This window comes from Gorilla gorilla, chromosome 1 (assembly GCF_029281585.2).
Source record: "Gorilla gorilla gorilla isolate KB3781 chromosome 1, NHGRI_mGorGor1-v2.1_pri, whole genome shotgun sequence".
Lineage (NCBI taxonomy): Eukaryota > Metazoa > Chordata > Mammalia > Primates > Hominidae > Gorilla > Gorilla gorilla.
Window position 1 is genome coordinate 106975617 of NC_073224.2, and position 15855 is coordinate 106991471.

Below are 15855 nucleotides of genomic sequence, written 5' to 3' on the forward strand. Positions count from 1 at the left end.
GTGAAAGCAGGCAATCAATCTCACTTGAGTTGCAGGGAGAAAAGAAGATGGCCAAGGCCAGCATGGGGGAAACCAGGAATATTGATGGGGAAGAGAAAGACATGAGAAGACTGAGATGGGGACCTAGAGAAGGATAAGGGTGACCAGGAGAGTGGACCCAGGGGACAAGTCCTCTTCTAAGGAAGAAAAATCAGTGTAAACATGGCCATGTCCCTTACCACGTAGTTTCCCTCTAAACACACACACACACACCTGTCCCCCACTAGCCTAAGGCAGAATTAAATGTGAACAAAGCACGTTTTTCACTTCATAAAAGCCACAGATTCAGAGTGGACTTACTGGCAACCAAGGTAGCCACGTAGAAGCTAGTTATTAGAGGAAGAGGTGGGTTTTTTTCGAGACAGGGTCTCACTCCCTGTCACCCACACTGGAGTGCAGTGGCACAATCTCAGCTCACAGCAGCCTCCGCCTCCCGGACTTAAGCGATTCTCCCACCTCAGCCTCCCGAGTAGCTGGGACCACAGGCAAATGGCACCACCCCCGGCTAATTTTTTCATTTTTCTTTCTGTCTTTTTCTTTTTTGGTAGAGACACAGGGTCTCGCTATGTTTCCCAAGCTGGTCTGGAACTTTGACTTCAAGCAATCCGCCCGACTTGGCCTCCCAAAGTGCTGGGATTAACAGCTGTGAGCCACAATGCCTAGTCAGAGGAAGAGTATTTCTTTACCCTATCCTTAATTATCCTTTAACTCTCACCTGAGGGTAGACAATGATTTAAGTACAGGGAATGATTAAATGTTAAAACTTAACATTTTAGAATGTTATCTTGTATTGATGAATTCAGCTTATGCTGGTCTCGCAAACAAATACGAAGACTGACAGATTCCTGTGAGTGCAGGCCTTCACAGTGCCAGGACCACAAGATGTAATGAATTCTATTCCTGACTGGATATAAAAAATGCCACGAAATTTTCCTTTGAGATTCAGCCAGGGAGACCTCCTGGAGTTTAGAGGTACCCAGACTGGTGAGTAAAAGGAGTGTGACCTTGTGGGGGCAGTCAGAGGACCTAGATGTCTGACACCAACATCCCCAGGTTCCAGTCTCTGCTCAGTCACTACTGGGCCTGAGAAGCTGGGTGCAGAGAGAGTGACCCACCCACCTCTGAAAGTCACTACTTTTTGAAGTCAGAATACCGCCCATACATTGTGGGCCTAAGCAGTTTACGAGGGTCTCGGCAGAGACCCAGAGGCATGCTCTAGAAATTGCTGTGACCCTGGAGCAGAAACATGTGGCAGTCCCCAGCAGAGCTCACCTACGCTGCTCTCCTCGCTTAACACGCCTCAGGAAAGGCAAAATGGCAGCTTTACAAAACGAAGTTTTATTCCATTTCCCCTTCTCCCCTCTTAATTCTCATAGATCGCTGCAGTGAATGCTTTTAACCTGTCAACTGTGATGAAACAAACAGAAAACCAAAGCCCTGGCTTCTTCTGAGGTGCAAATAAATGACCGAGAAGGTGTTATCTAAGACCTCTACAGCCATTTGTATCTGGCCGTGTGTAGAGTGGGCTCTGCAAGACCCTGCCTCACTTTCCCACTAAGAGGCCTTGGACTTCCCAGCTCCCAGAGACTGTAGAGATCACCTCTGTGGCCTCCTGTCACGATTTCCTAAGGCGAAGAGCTTCATTTGCCCAACGGAGGCCCACGTTCTTCCTGTTTGATCTACTGTCTTCCCAAGGATCTGAACTCGGGCACCAGCGTCTGCCCACATGTCCGACGAAAACAATGTAAAGGAACTACTGAGTCTGGACAGAAAATCCAGACATACCATGCAGCTTCTAAGAGGACCGAGTGCCTTCACTGGAATAGTGAATCTCCTTCTGTGGACACGGACAGGGAACGGCTCGATTAAGCCCAAATTCACAAAATTCCGCCCACACTCCGTGCCCCCGGGAATTTTGGCTTAGGGGCAGGATATGGGGGTTACCACTGTGCTAGTGGAGGTGGCGCGGGGACTGAACGGCAGCCCCAGCGCAGTTCTCCCCACGTTTGCCCGCAGAACCCCGGCGAGGCCGAGGTGGTCATTTGCCTCCCTAGCCGGATAGCCGCGCCGGGTGAGGCCGGTTTGGGCGCGAAGCACGGGCGTGTGGCGCTCCACTTCCGCAAAGGCCAGCCGCGCTCAGGACCGCGAGCCCTGAGCGTCCCCCTAGTGACCCCTGGCCTCGTGTCCGACGCCCCGTCTCTCCTGCCCCGGCCCCCCCGCCACGCAGGGCCCCGGTCACGCGCGGGGGGAGCCGGACCGCCAAAGCCCGCAAGCCGGCGCCCAGGAAAGCGGCCGCAGCCCGGCCAGTGCGGATAGGCCAATTGGCCGAAGTCGGCAAAGCTCAAGACGGCACCGCAGCAGGGGGACCCGACTTGTCACCCGACCCCGTTTTGTTGGGAGCCTAAGCGGAAGTGCCTTCCCCGCTCTAATGCCGGAGGAGCACGGAGGGCAAGCGGTACAGCTTCTCCCAAGTGCTGATGTGGGTGGCTCTGAAAAGAGCCTTTTGGATACGATGGAACCTCCGGCCGAACCGCACTTCTTAAGCCCGCTCTCCACGGATGCGGCGGGCCAGCTGGATGTCCTTGGGCATAATGGTCACGCGCTTGGCGTGGATGGCGCACAGGTTCGTGTCTTCGAACAGCCCCACCAGGTAGGCCTCGCTGGCCTCCTGCAGCGCCATCACGGCCGAGCTCTGGAAGCGCAGGTCGGTCTTAAAGTCCTGCGCGATCTCGCGTACCAGCCGCTGGAAGGGCAGCTTGCGGATCAGCAGCTCCGTGGACTTCTGGTAGCGCCGGATCTCTCGAAGGGCCACGGTGCCGGGCCGGTAGCGGTGCGGCTTCTTCACCCCGCCCGTGGCCGGCGCGCTCTTGCGGGCCGCCTTGGTGGCCAGCTGCTTCCTCGGGGCCTTGCCGCCGGTCGACTTGCGGGCAGTCTGCTTAGTACGGGCCATAGCGAACCAAAACACAGGCTCACCAGCGCAGCGGCGGGGAGAGAAACGAGCTCCTAGCCCCGCGGCAGCCGTCTTTATAAGCACAGTCTTTTCCCGATTGGGCGGAACAGTAATTGAAAATCCCGCGCTGGCTGTCCATTGGCTGTGACGTCACCCGCCCTAAAGTCACCGGTTGGCTCGGGCAGATTCCTCCCTAATCCCGCCCACCCCGCCTCACTTTCTACTTACCAGTTGGCGAAGTTTCGCAAGCTTGTTTTTCCCCTTTCCGTCAGGGTGAGAGTCATTTTCCATTGCAGCTTTGTCAGATTGTTCCCTTTCCGCCCTTCGCTTCCTTAGAACACACTGCCCGCAACACCCCCCTTTCTTGCTGCGCCCTGCGGCTCCCGCGTGGAACCTCATTCTTCCATTTGCCCCCCGCCCCCAGTTGCTACTTGGCGGATCGTTTTTCGCCTGTCGGGTGCCTTTTGGGTGGGAGAGGTGCCCGCCCCCAGGACGCAAGATTCCGCCTCCGAGGCCCTTACTCTCCGCCGCCAGGGCACTTTGGAAAACAAAACAGAAACTAAGACTTAAGTCAGCTCAGTGAAGCCAAGACCCAGCTCCGCCACACTAGCGAGCCCTACCCGCTCAGGGCCCTCCCCATCGGGGGTGGGGACGAGGAGCACGTCCCGCTAGTGCCAGACTAGGTCTAAGTGTCCGGCCATGGCCTGCGGAAACCACTAGGGAAGCGCGCGCTCCGCGCGCAACACTTCAGCGCGTTGGGTACTGCCCGCGGCGCTGGTGTTTGTGACTGTGTGGAGTGGACCGTGGCGGCGCCCAGGACGTTTGGTGCCTGCACCTGCCCTGGGAAGTCCTAGGACTGGGGACCCACTCATCGAAGAGCCAAGGCAGTTACGTGCTCCAGATGGGAGACGGCGCGCGCGCGCGCGCACACACACACCCCGTCCCGTCCCGTCCCGTCCCGTCCCGTCCCGTCAGCTCCAGGTTCGCTATTCACTGCTGAGGAACGCTGGACTGAGAGTGGCCAGCATTAACAACTCTTTTATTTGAAAACGTGGGTGGCTCTGAAAAGAGCCTTTTGAGTTCACAGGTGCCCCTTCGAGACGCGGGCCGGGCTGGGCCCACTTGGGCCGGACGTCAGCCTCACTTGCCCTTTGCCTTGTGGTGACTCTCCGTCTTCTTAGGGAGCAGTACGGCCTGGATGTTAGGCAAGACGCCGCCCTGGGCGATGGTGACTTTGCCCAGCAGCTTGTTCAGTTCCTCGTCGTTGCGGATGGCCAGCTGGAGGTGACGAGGGATGATGCGCGTCTTCTTGTTGTCCCGAGCCGCGTTGCCCGCCAGCTCCAGGATCTCAGCGGTCAGATACTCGAGGACCGCAGCCATGTAGACGGGCGCGCCGGCCCCCACTCGCTCCGCGTAATTGCCTTTGCGCAGCAAGCGATGCACTCGCCCTACCGGAAACTGAAGGCCAGCGCGGGACGAGCGCGACTTGGCCTTGGCGCGGGCCTTGCCTCCTTGCTTGCCACGACCAGACATGCCAGCGATAGTAGTCACCGAGAGAAACTCCTGCCTGGCGACCGGGAAAGTCGCCGAAATCGCCGCTGCTTCACCTTTTTATAGACAGAACGGCGATTGTCCACGGAGCACTTTGATTGGCTCAAGCAAATTTTGTCCCGATAGCCAATAGGATAGCTCAGCCAGAATCCGCTCATTTACATAATCTCGTCTCCCTCGCATTGCGCGCCCCGGAAAACTCGCGAACCATAACGCAGCGTCATGCGCACAGCCTCTGTAACAGTCGTTTCCGGTAGACCCCGAGCCTACCGCTCTGCTTGCGTTCTCGGGGGTCGGTGTCGGTCTTGGGTCTGGCCATGCCTGAGCCTGCAAAGTTCGCGCCGGCTCCCAAGAAGGGCTCCAAGAAAGCCGTCACCAAAGCCCAGAAGAAAGACGGCAAGAAGCGCAAGCGTAGCCGCAAGGAGAGCTACTCCATCTACGTGTACAAGGTGCTGAAGCAGGTCCACCCCGACACCGGCATCTGGTGCAAGGCCATGGGCATCATGAACTCCTTCCTCAACGACATCTTCGAGCGCATCGCGGGAGAGGCGTCCCGCCTGGCGCACAACAAGCGCTCCACCATCACGTCCCGGAGATCCAGACGGCCATGCGCCTGCTGCTGCCCGGCGAGCTGGCCAAGCACGCCGTGTCCGAGGGCACCAAGGCGGTCACCAAGTACGCCAGCTCCAAGTGAGTCCCTGCCGGGACCTGGCGCTCGCTCGCTCCCTCCCTCCCTCCCTCCGCGGGTCGCCGGCTGCTTTGTCTCCAAAGGCTCTTTTCAGGGCCACTTAACCACCTCAGTGAAATAAGCTGTTTTCCCACTGCTTACTATAAGTTCTGCTTAGGGGTTTTCCCTCAGCACCTATCCCTTTTCCTGCAGATGATGGGAGAGGAATATAAGATAAAGCTATCATCTGTAGCTTGGTCGAGAACTACCTTGTAGTGACACGGTCATGTGCACATAATTTGCCTTTTCCAAAGTGAGACGATATGCTACGGGTGCGGTCAATGTAAATCTGCTCAGGAGAGTCGAGGGAAAAAGTTAACTGCATATTGAGCTGGCAAAATTGTGTAGTAACCTGAAAATATTCCTAATAGTTTTGCGACCAAGCCTCACCATATAAACTTTCCTTCCGCACCTGTAGACCTCCATTCTGTGGTTGAAGCAATTTTTGGTTTATATAGCTCTCTTGTCTCAATTTGGTATTCCTTTCAGGTACTGTGAATCTATAGGTATTTATTCCTGGGTTTCAAGACGTTAAATGCCATCAGAATTGAGTAATGCAAAGGCTGCTGTCATGGATAGTAAAGCTTTTTAGTCAAGTGCTGATAGACAATTCCCCATTGTTATCGTTGGGTATTTTACAATTTTCTGGGCAAGAAATGTAATGAAAAATTAGGTAAGTTTTAAAGGCCTTCGTCTTTGAGACTGGATACCTAAAACAATAGTGTTTCCTAAACAGTTAAAACTTATTTAACCCTGAAGCTTTCGAGACACACAAATATATACAAATATATATTGTATATTTCTTAAACCCCACATAGTTCCACTGATCTAAATCACTGGGGGCAAGAGGCAAGGATAGACAATCTATGACACAACACCAGGTGATTCATAAGTTTGGTAACCACTGACATTTGGTTATGCAGTTGCCATATTCCTTAGTAAGAACCTGGTCACAATTTTCACTCACTACCCCAGGCAATTCCCCCTCCCCACACCCCCTTTTTTTCTGAGAATTGCAGTGAGATATACAAAAGTTTCATTTAATCCTTTATTAATTCCAGACTTTATATATTTTTATTAGGATTTAAAATACATTTCAAAAAGATCAAGTGAGAACAGAAGATAAAAGTACCAAGATAAAGGCGTAATACAAACTTAGAAAATACATGTTAAGCATACTGCGGCGTCCTGGTAGCCCCTTGCTTTTGTTCACTTTTTTCTCTTATGTACCTACATAAAATCCCAAATAGTATCTTCCAGGATGACACACTTGCTGTCTGCCCCACCCAATTAAAAACAGATTTTTTAGTTATTAGGTATTGTGCTGAATCTACCTTATTTTATTGCCAAAAGAAAAAAAAAAAAAAGCTTTTCAAGGCTTCATCCCCAGGAAACATTTTCCTGCTTTTACACATACCTTATATGGCTCTACTGAGAGATAAGGTCTAAGCCTGAAAAGTTAATTTAAAGCATGGAGGTAGGGGTGAGACAGAAAGACAACAAGGAAAAGTTGAGTTTATAAGGTAAGTATATAACTTCCTTTTAACAGCCACCTGCATGGCGTTGGGTAAATAATCTAATTATATGTGGGGGAAGGTAGTGGTCAACATTTGGTCCTGGGGACTGAGAATAAGAGCAGGAAAGCAATAAACAGCTAACTAGGAGAGTGACTTAATGTAATTATATTACCTGTCAATCGCTACTTTTCCTTTCTTACCAAAATTCACACAGGTATGAAAGCAATATGACATTCAGGCTCCATTATGTGTATTTGTGCACATCACTTCCCACGATAAGGGAGAAGAAAAGAAACCACTGCACATTCGGATAAAACATGCTGGGAATACAGCAGTAAACAGAATAGAAAAAGTCTACATTTTAATTAGCAGGTAAGTAAAAATAAGTGACTAAATGTGTATTATTCAGGGGGCCATATGTGCAATTGCTGTTAAGTAAAGCAGAACATGGAGTGGAGTAGGGATGACAGGTTTCATCAGTTAATACTTGAGCAGAGAGCTGAATACAGTAAGATAGTTGTAGGATATCTTGAGGCAGAGTATTCTCAGAACAGAACATGGTAAGTACAAAGGCCCCAAGGCAGGAACAAGCTTGGTGAATGTGAGAAATATGCAAGCTGGTTAATGTGGCTGAAGCACAGTGACCAAGGGAAAGTTTTACAGAGATCACAGAGGTGCTTGAGGGCTGGATTATGTAGGCCATTAAGGAGCATCACAGGCCACTGCAGAGATTTTGTCTTTTAAATGAGACAGAGTGCTCTTGGAGAATGTGACTGGAGAGGCAGATGGTAGCAGTGGAGATGCAGAGTAGTAGCCGAGATATTTTAAATGAAATTGATTTAGTATAGGCTGACTGAAAGAGAAATCAAGGATTAATTGTAGGTTTTTACACTGAGCACTTGAAAAGAGCTGCTATTTGCTGATATGAGTAAGGAGTAGTCTTGGAGGAAGAAAACCAAGAGTACTGTTTTGAACAAAATGTTGAAGACTCCTGGTAAATATCGAAGTGTAAATATCAAATAGGAAGTCAGTAATATGAGAATCTGGAGTTTAGGAAAGAGAAGGGGGTTAGGTTTGTAAGATCTCATATCAGTCTGATTCTTATTTTTTTGTGGATAATCTACCCTTTCTTTCTGTAAATATTTAGAAGCATGATGTCTATGTGTGTATATATACACACACACTCACTCCCCCACCCCGCCAGGACTGCCTCAGTTTTCATCTCAGTATTTGACTAAAACCTTCTATTCAACTTCAGTTTCAGCCTTAGAATAACCAGATGTCTAAGTCAATGTCATTTGGGGCATCTCTAGACTTGTGCAATCACAAAAGTCACCATTACCGCTACATAGTACGTATTATGACCAATGGATATCATTCAGAGTTCTAGTTTACATATGCTATTATCAAACATATGTAAGCCTTTTAATATAACTTGGGAGTGAAATTAGTAAAATTCTATCAATTGACATAAATTAATTTTACTGTAAAAATAAAATACATTAATTTATGAAAGTTTCTGTACTAATGTCTTTGATTACAATTTTTAAAGTATTTCCCATTTTTTATTTTGAAAATTTTAAACCTACAGAAAAGTTGGAAAAAAAAGTACAAAGACCAGCCATAGTCCCTTCACCTGGATTCACCAATTATTACGATTTTGCTGCATTTGCCTTATCTTTGTCATCTCATGTACACAGACAGCCCCTGAACCATTTGAAAATAAACTGCAAATATGTTGGCACTTCTCCCTAAATATGGTGGCATGTCTCTTAAAAATAGGATATTCTCCTAAATAGCTACAATCACATTATTACACCTAACAAATTTAATGCTGATTCAGTAATACTAATATGCAATCCATATTCAAATTTCTCCAATTATTGAAAAAATTCTATATAGATGTTGTATTAGTTTCTTGTGGCTGCTGCAACAAATTACTACAAACTCAATGGTTTTAAAACAACAGTCATTCTCTTACAGTTTTGGAGGTCTGAAGTACAAAATCAATTTTACTCGGTAGAAATCAAGGCTGCACTCCCTCCGGAGACCTTAAGGGAGGGTCTATTTCCATGCCTTTTCCAGCTTCTAGAGGTTTATTTCTGGTTTATGGTCCCTTCCCTCTGTCTTCAAAGCAAGCAGCCTATTAATCTTCAAATCCCTCTCTCCTTCTATCGCCTCCTTCTACACTTGACTTTCTTGCCTCTCCTATAAGGACTGTGGTGATTACATTTGGGGCCTACCTGGATAATCTGGCATAATCTCTCAATCTCAGAATCACATCTGCAAAATTCTCTTGGCTATATAAGGTAATATTCACAGGCTGTAGGGATTAGGATATGGACATATTTGGGAGCCACATTTAGCCTGCCACAGCCATTGACTACTGTTATGGGTTGAGTTGTGTCCCCCCGAAAGATATGTTGAAGTCTAACCCCTAGTTCCTTAGAATTTTGCCTTCTTTGGAAACAGGGTCTTTGCAGATGTAATCAAGTTAAAATGAGGTCTTTAGGGTGGGCCCTAATCCAGTATGACTGATACCCTTATAAGAAGACATGGAGACAGCCGGGTGCAGTGGCTCACATCTGTAATCCCAGCACTTTGGGAGGCCAAGGCAGGTGGATCACCTGAGGTCAGTTCGAGGCCAGCCTGACTAACATGATGAAACTCCATCTCTACCAAAAATACAAACTCAGCCGGGCGTGCTGACGCATGCCTGTAATCCCAGCTACTCGGGAGGCTGAGGCAGGAAAATTGCTTGAACCCGGGGCGCAGAGGTTGCAGTAAGCCAAGATCATGCCATTGCATTCCAGCCTGGGCAACAAGAGTGAAACTCCATCTCAAGAAAGAAAGAAAAAAAACATGGAGACATACATGAAAAAACTGAGGTAGAGATTACAGTTATGCTGCCAGAAACCAAAGAACAAGTGGGGCTACCAGACACTGAAAGACAGGAGTCTTCCCCTAGTGGGTTTGGAGAGAGCATGGCCCTACCAACACGTTGATTTCAAACTTCTAGCCTCTAAAACCATGAAAGAATAACTTTGTGTTGTTTTACGCCATACAGTTTATGGTACTTTGACAGCCCCAGGAAATTAGTACAACTACTAAAATTTTTTGATTTAGTTTATTTAAAATTTTTAAATAAAATTTCACATCTGAAAAAAAACCCTGGACATTTTTCCTGTGATGGTAATATTAGTCTTTAGCCTTAGTCAAGTATTAACATTTGGACATTTGTTCCAAATATGTAATTGGAGCAACTCTGTCCTAATTGACCCTATTTGACTTGAGACCTTTCATGAAAGGTCTTTCCTTTTATCTAGGAAATTATTATTCCTGAAATATTTCAAGATTCAAACTGGTATAAGTAAATATGTCAGACAAATTGGCTTAACTGGAAGTCCAAAGGTGCAGCAGGGATCCAAGGTTGGCTGAACTCCATGAGTGGCTCAGTTCCCTGATTCTCCCACACTGTGTCCTCCTCTGCATATTGTCTATAATCATTCTTGCCTTCATACCTAAAGACAGTCCATCCTGCTGCTGCCTCTTGAAAGCAAATAAGCTGCTTTCCCAAAAGATAATAGCATACTACACTCCCCTGCTGAGTTAGTTGTTACTCAGTTCACTTCCTGAAATGTTAAATGCCAATTAGTTTGATCTAGATTCCTGAACTAATCACAGTAAGAAGCAGGTTGAGACAGCAATTAAACTAATCAGGCCAACCCTAAGAACTGTGGGTAAAATGCGTTTCTGGGAAACACATGTGGCAGCACTATAACAGAAACAATTAGAAAAATAAATGCTACCTAGTCAATAACATACATTATAGGACTATGAACTACTAAGTTACACCTCATGACAAACACATGAGTAATAAAGTCTAGAAAAATACTTAAAGGTGATGTCCATCATTCCCATTGCTGTGTTCACAGTTCACAGGTAGACCTTAAAGACAGGCTTGTGTTGTCTTTACTGAACCCTAGATGCATCTCTCAAACTGTCAACTGCACATATCCACTTGAATAGCAAAGAGCTTCTCAAATTTCAATCGGAACTCTGGATCTCCCTTCAGTGTCCCAACGAATATCTTCTCTCAGTGTTCTATCCTAATAGTACCACTATCTACACAGTTGCTCAAGCCAAAAATCTAGGGGTTTCACTGTTAGCTAAATCCTGTTCCTCAGCCACACCTATTAATTCTACCTCAAAGATATAATCCAACATTTCTGTTTCCATTACCACCATTGCACTCCAGCATGTCATTTATCCGGTGTTTTTCACACTTTAGCATGCATCACCATCACCCAGAAAGCTTAACACAAATAATGGAACCTGGGAATTTTCATTTTTAGTAACTTCAAGTAATGCTGATGCTGCTGGTCTGGAGAGACTTTAAGTCTTAATCACTGTTCCAGCCCACAACACTGCAACAGCCTCCTAATTGCTTTCCTCGCTTCTATTGTGGCCAGCCTAGGATTTACGATCCCCAGAGCAATCAGTATAATATTTTGAGGTTAATGAGGCTGTGTGATTCCAAGTCCAGTGTTCCCAAAGCAGAGAACAAACCTAATCAACCTCCCTTGCAAATTGGTGGTCCTTCTCCTCTTCAGGGATCCCAAACTCTGGCTTCAGAAATCGTATATTTTGTTGCCATTGTATGGAACAAACCCTTAAACTGGACAAGCTTTTCCGAGTGATAACTCTTGGGGAAAAAAACCATTTAATGGTATTGGGTAGATTTTAGGGTATCTCAACCAGAAAGCGCAGAAGGTGTTATCGGTGTTAATTCCTGGTTATCAAAATCGAACTTCCATCTACCTCCTTAAGGAATTTTCACATGAATGGCGGTGTAGGCACGTGTTTGTGAACCAATGATATAAAAACCTCAAGAAGTTTCTCGATACTATATATAAAAGTTGAGCTATTCCCTTTTAAGTACACATCTGAGAGCATACAATGCATTTAATCTCTACCTTCATTTTACCACTGAAGAGCGGACCCAACCTTTGTTCATATACACAATTTGATCTTACATAAGCTTATCAAAATTAACACTGCGTTTCTCACCAGGAAACAATCTCCTGGGCACATATTCACGGGTACGAAACCAGGCCAAAGACAGTTTCAAGAGCAGCCCTCTAAGGCAAGCCCCAGCCTATCTATGCCATAGTAAGATACCACTATCAATCTATGTAAGCTTACTTATAGCAATGCCTATGTGAAAACAAAATAGTTATCTGTGCTTGGTGTTGTGTGCTCTCCTAAAGTTAACCAGACGTGAAGCCAAAAACATAAACTGGGACTGACAACACAAGAAAGATTCTTTAACTGAGGTGGTTAAGTGGCCCTGAAAAGAGCCTTTGGAGACAAAGCAGCCGGCGACCCGCGGAGGGAGGGAGGGAGGGAGCGAGCGAGCGCCAGGTCCCGGCAGGGACTCACTTGGAGCTGGCGTACTTGGTGACCGCCTTGGTGCCCTCGGACACGGCGTGCTTGGCCAGCTCGCCGGGCAGCAGCAGGCGCATGGCCGTCTGGATCTCCGGGACGTGATGGTGGAGCGCTTGTTGTGCGCCAGGCGGGACGCCTCTCCCGCGATGCGCTCGAAGATGTCGTTGAGGAAGGAGTTCATGATGCCCATGGCCTTGCACCAGATGCCGGTGTCGGGGTGGACCTGCTTCAGCACCTTGTACACGTAGATGGAGTAGCTCTCCTTGCGGCTACGCTTGCGCTTCTTGCCGTCTTTCTTCTGGGCTTTGGTGACGGCTTTCTTGGAGCCCTTCTTGGGAGCCGGCGCGAACTTTGCAGGCTCAGGCATGGCCAGACCCAAGACCGACACCGACCCCCGAGAACGCAAGCAGAGCGGTAGGCTCGGGGTCTACCGGAAACGACTGTTACAGAGGCTGTGCGCATGACGCTGCGTTATGGTTCGCGAGTTTTCCGGGGCGCGCAATGCGAGGGAGACGAGATTATGTAAATGAGCGGATTCTGGCTGAGCTATCCTATTGGCTATCGGGACAAAATTTGCTTGAGCCAATCAAAGTGCTCCGTGGACAATCGCCGTTCTGTCTATAAAAAGGTGAAGCAGCGGCGATTTCGGCGACTTTCCCGGTCGCCAGGCAGGAGTTTCTCTCGGTGACTACTATCGCTGGCATGTCTGGTCGTGGCAAGCAAGGAGGCAAGGCCCGCGCCAAGGCCAAGTCGCGCTCGTCCCGCGCTGGCCTTCAGTTTCCGGTAGGGCGAGTGCATCGCTTGCTGCGCAAAGGCAATTACGCGGAGCGAGTGGGGGCCGGCGCGCCCGTCTACATGGCTGCGGTCCTCGAGTATCTGACCGCTGAGATCCTGGAGCTGGCGGGCAACGCGGCTCGGGACAACAAGAAGACGCGCATCATCCCTCGTCACCTCCAGCTGGCCATCCGCAACGACGAGGAACTGAACAAGCTGCTGGGCAAAGTCACCATCGCCCAGGGCGGCGTCTTGCCTAACATCCAGGCCGTACTGCTCCCTAAGAAGACGGAGAGTCACCACAAGGCAAAGGGCAAGTGAGGCTGACGTCCGGCCCAAGTGGGCCCAGCCCGGCCCGCGTCTCGAAGGGGCACCTGTGAACTCAAAAGGCTCTTTTCAGAGCCACCCACGTTTTCAAATAAAAGAGTTGTTAATGCTGGCCACTCTCAGTCCAGCGTTCCTCAGCAGTGAATAGCGAACCTGGAGCTGACGGGACGGGACGGGACGGGACGGGACGGGACGGGGTGTGTGTGTGCGCGCGCGCGCGCGCCGTCTCCCATCTGGAGCACGTAACTGCCTTGGCTCTTCGATGAGTGGGTCCCCAGTCCTAGGACTTCCCAGGGCAGGTGCAGGCACCAAACGTCCTGGGCGCCGCCACGGTCCACTCCACACAGTCACAAACACCAGCGCCGCGGGCAGTACCCAACGCGCTGAAGTGTTGCGCGCGGAGCGCGCGCTTCCCTAGTGGTTTCCGCAGGCCATGGCCGGACACTTAGACCTAGTCTGGCACTAGCGGGACGTGCTCCTCGTCCCCACCCCCGATGGGGAGGGCCCTGAGCGGGTAGGGCTCGCTAGTGTGGCGGAGCTGGGTCTTGGCTTCACTGAGCTGACTTAAGTCTTAGTTTCTGTTTTGTTTTCCAAAGTGCCCTGGCGGCGGAGAGTAAGGGCCTCGGAGGCGGAATCTTGCGTCCTGGGGGCGGGCACCTCTCCCACCCAAAAGGCACCCGACAGGCGAAAAACGATCCGCCAAGTAGCAACTGGGGGCGGGGGGCAAATGGAAGAATGAGGTTCCACGCGGGAGCCGCAGGGCGCAGCAAGAAAGGGGGGTGTTGCGGGCAGTGTGTTCTAAGGAAGCGAAGGGCGGAAAGGGAACAATCTGACAAAGCTGCAATGGAAAATGACTCTCACCCTGACGGAAAGGGGAAAAACAAGCTTGCGAAACTTCGCCAACTGGTAAGTAGAAAGTGAGGCGGGGTGGGCGGGATTAGGGAGGAATCTGCCCGAGCCAACCGGTGACTTTAGGGCGGGTGACGTCACAGCCAATGGACAGCCAGCGCGGGATTTTCAATTACTGTTCCGCCCAATCGGGAAAAGACTGTGCTTATAAAGACGGCTGCCGCGGGGCTAGGAGCTCGTTTCTCTCCCCGCCGCTGCGCTGGTGAGCCTGTGTTTTGGTTCGCTATGGCCCGTACTAAGCAGACTGCCCGCAAGTCGACCGGCGGCAAGGCCCCGAGGAAGCAGCTGGCCACCAAGGCGGCCCGCAAGAGCGCGCCGGCCACGGGCGGGGTGAAGAAGCCGCACCGCTACCGGCCCGGCACCGTGGCCCTTCGAGAGATCCGGCGCTACCAGAAGTCCACGGAGCTGCTGATCCGCAAGCTGCCCTTCCAGCGGCTGGTACGCGAGATCGCGCAGGACTTTAAGACCGACCTGCGCTTCCAGAGCTCGGCCGTGATGGCGCTGCAGGAGGCCAGCGAGGCCTACCTGGTGGGGCTGTTCGAAGACACGAACCTGTGCGCCATCCACGCCAAGCGCGTGACCATTATGCCCAAGGACATCCAGCTGGCCCGCCGCATCCGTGGAGAGCGGGCTTAAGAAGTGCGGTTCGGCCGGAGGTTCCATCGTATCCAAAAGGCTCTTTTCAGAGCCACCCACATCAGCACTTGGGAGAAGCTGTACCGCTTGCCCTCCGTGCTCCTCCGGCATTAGAGCGGGGAAGGCACTTCCGCTTAGGCTCCCAACAAAACGGGGTCGGGTGACAAGTCGGGTCCCCCTGCTGCGGTGCCGTCTTGAGCTTTGCCGACTTCGGCCAATTGGCCTATCCGCACTGGCCGGGCTGCGGCCGCTTTCCTGGGCGCCGGCTTGCGGGCTTTGGCGGTCCGGCTCCCCCCGCGCGTGACCGGGGCCCTGCGTGGCGGGGGGGCCGGGGCAGGAGAGACGGGGCGTCGGACACGAGGCCAGGGGTCACTAGGGGGACGCTCAGGGCTCGCGGTCCTGAGCGCGGCTGGCCTTTGCGGAAGTGGAGCGCCACACGCCCGTGCTTCGCGCCCAAACCGGCCTCACCCGGCGCGGCTATCCGGCTAGGGAGGCAAATGACCACCTCGGCCTCGCCGGGGTTCTGCGGGCAAACGTGGGGAGAACTGCGCTGGGGCTGCCGTTCAGTCCCCGCGCCACCTCCACTAGCACAGTGGTAACCCCCATATCCTGCCCCTAAGCCAAAATTCCCGGGGGCACGGAGTGTGGGCGGAATTTTGTGAATTTGGGCTTAATCGAGCCGTTCCCTGTCCGTGTCCACAGAAGGAGATTCACTATTCCAGTGAAGGCACTCGGTCCTCTTAGAAGCTGCATGGTATGTCTGGATTTTCTGTCCAGACTCAGTAGTTCCTTTACATTGTTTTCGTCGGACATGTGGGCAGACGCTGGTGCCCGAGTTCAGATCCTTGGGAAGACAGTAGATCAAACAGGAAGAACGTGGGCCTCCGTTGGGCAAATGAAGCTCTTCGCCTTAGGAAATCGTGACAGGAGGCCACAGAGGTGATCTCTACAGTCTCTGGGAGCTGGGAAGTCCAAGG

The 15855-nt window shown here is 50.7% G+C and overlaps 3 protein-coding genes and 2 pseudogenes across 3 annotated transcripts; 2 read left to right on the forward strand and 3 right to left on the reverse strand.

Annotated features, from left to right (window-relative positions):
* Positions 1-2463: 2463 nt before the first annotated feature.
* Positions 2464-3124, reverse strand: H3C15 (H3 clustered histone 15). Its single transcript, XM_063695388.1, has one exon. The coding sequence runs from the start codon at positions 2987-2989 to the stop codon at positions 2579-2581; it is 411 nt and encodes a 136-aa protein (XP_063551458.1). The 5' UTR covers positions 2990-3124; the 3' UTR covers positions 2464-2578.
* Positions 3125-4011: 887 nt separating this feature from the next.
* Positions 4012-4583, reverse strand: LOC101123911 (histone H2A type 2-A). Its single transcript, XM_004026547.4, has one exon. It carries the CDS (start codon positions 4520-4522, stop codon positions 4130-4132), a length of 393 nt encoding a protein of 130 aa, XP_004026596.1. The 5' UTR covers positions 4523-4583; the 3' UTR covers positions 4012-4129.
* Positions 4584-4857: 274 nt separating this feature from the next.
* On the forward strand, positions 4858-5354 carry LOC129525802 (histone H2B type 2-E-like; annotated as a pseudogene).
* Positions 5355-12090: 6736 nt separating this feature from the next.
* Positions 12091-12599, reverse strand: LOC101132102 (histone H2B type 2-E-like; annotated as a pseudogene).
* LOC101151967 (histone H2A type 2-A) lies at positions 12193-13445 on the forward strand. The gene has a single exon (XM_004026537.4). It carries the CDS (start codon positions 12935-12937, stop codon positions 13325-13327), a length of 393 nt encoding a protein of 130 aa, XP_004026586.1. The 5' UTR covers positions 12193-12934; the 3' UTR covers positions 13328-13445.
* The last annotated feature ends 2410 nt before the right edge of the window (positions 13446-15855 follow it).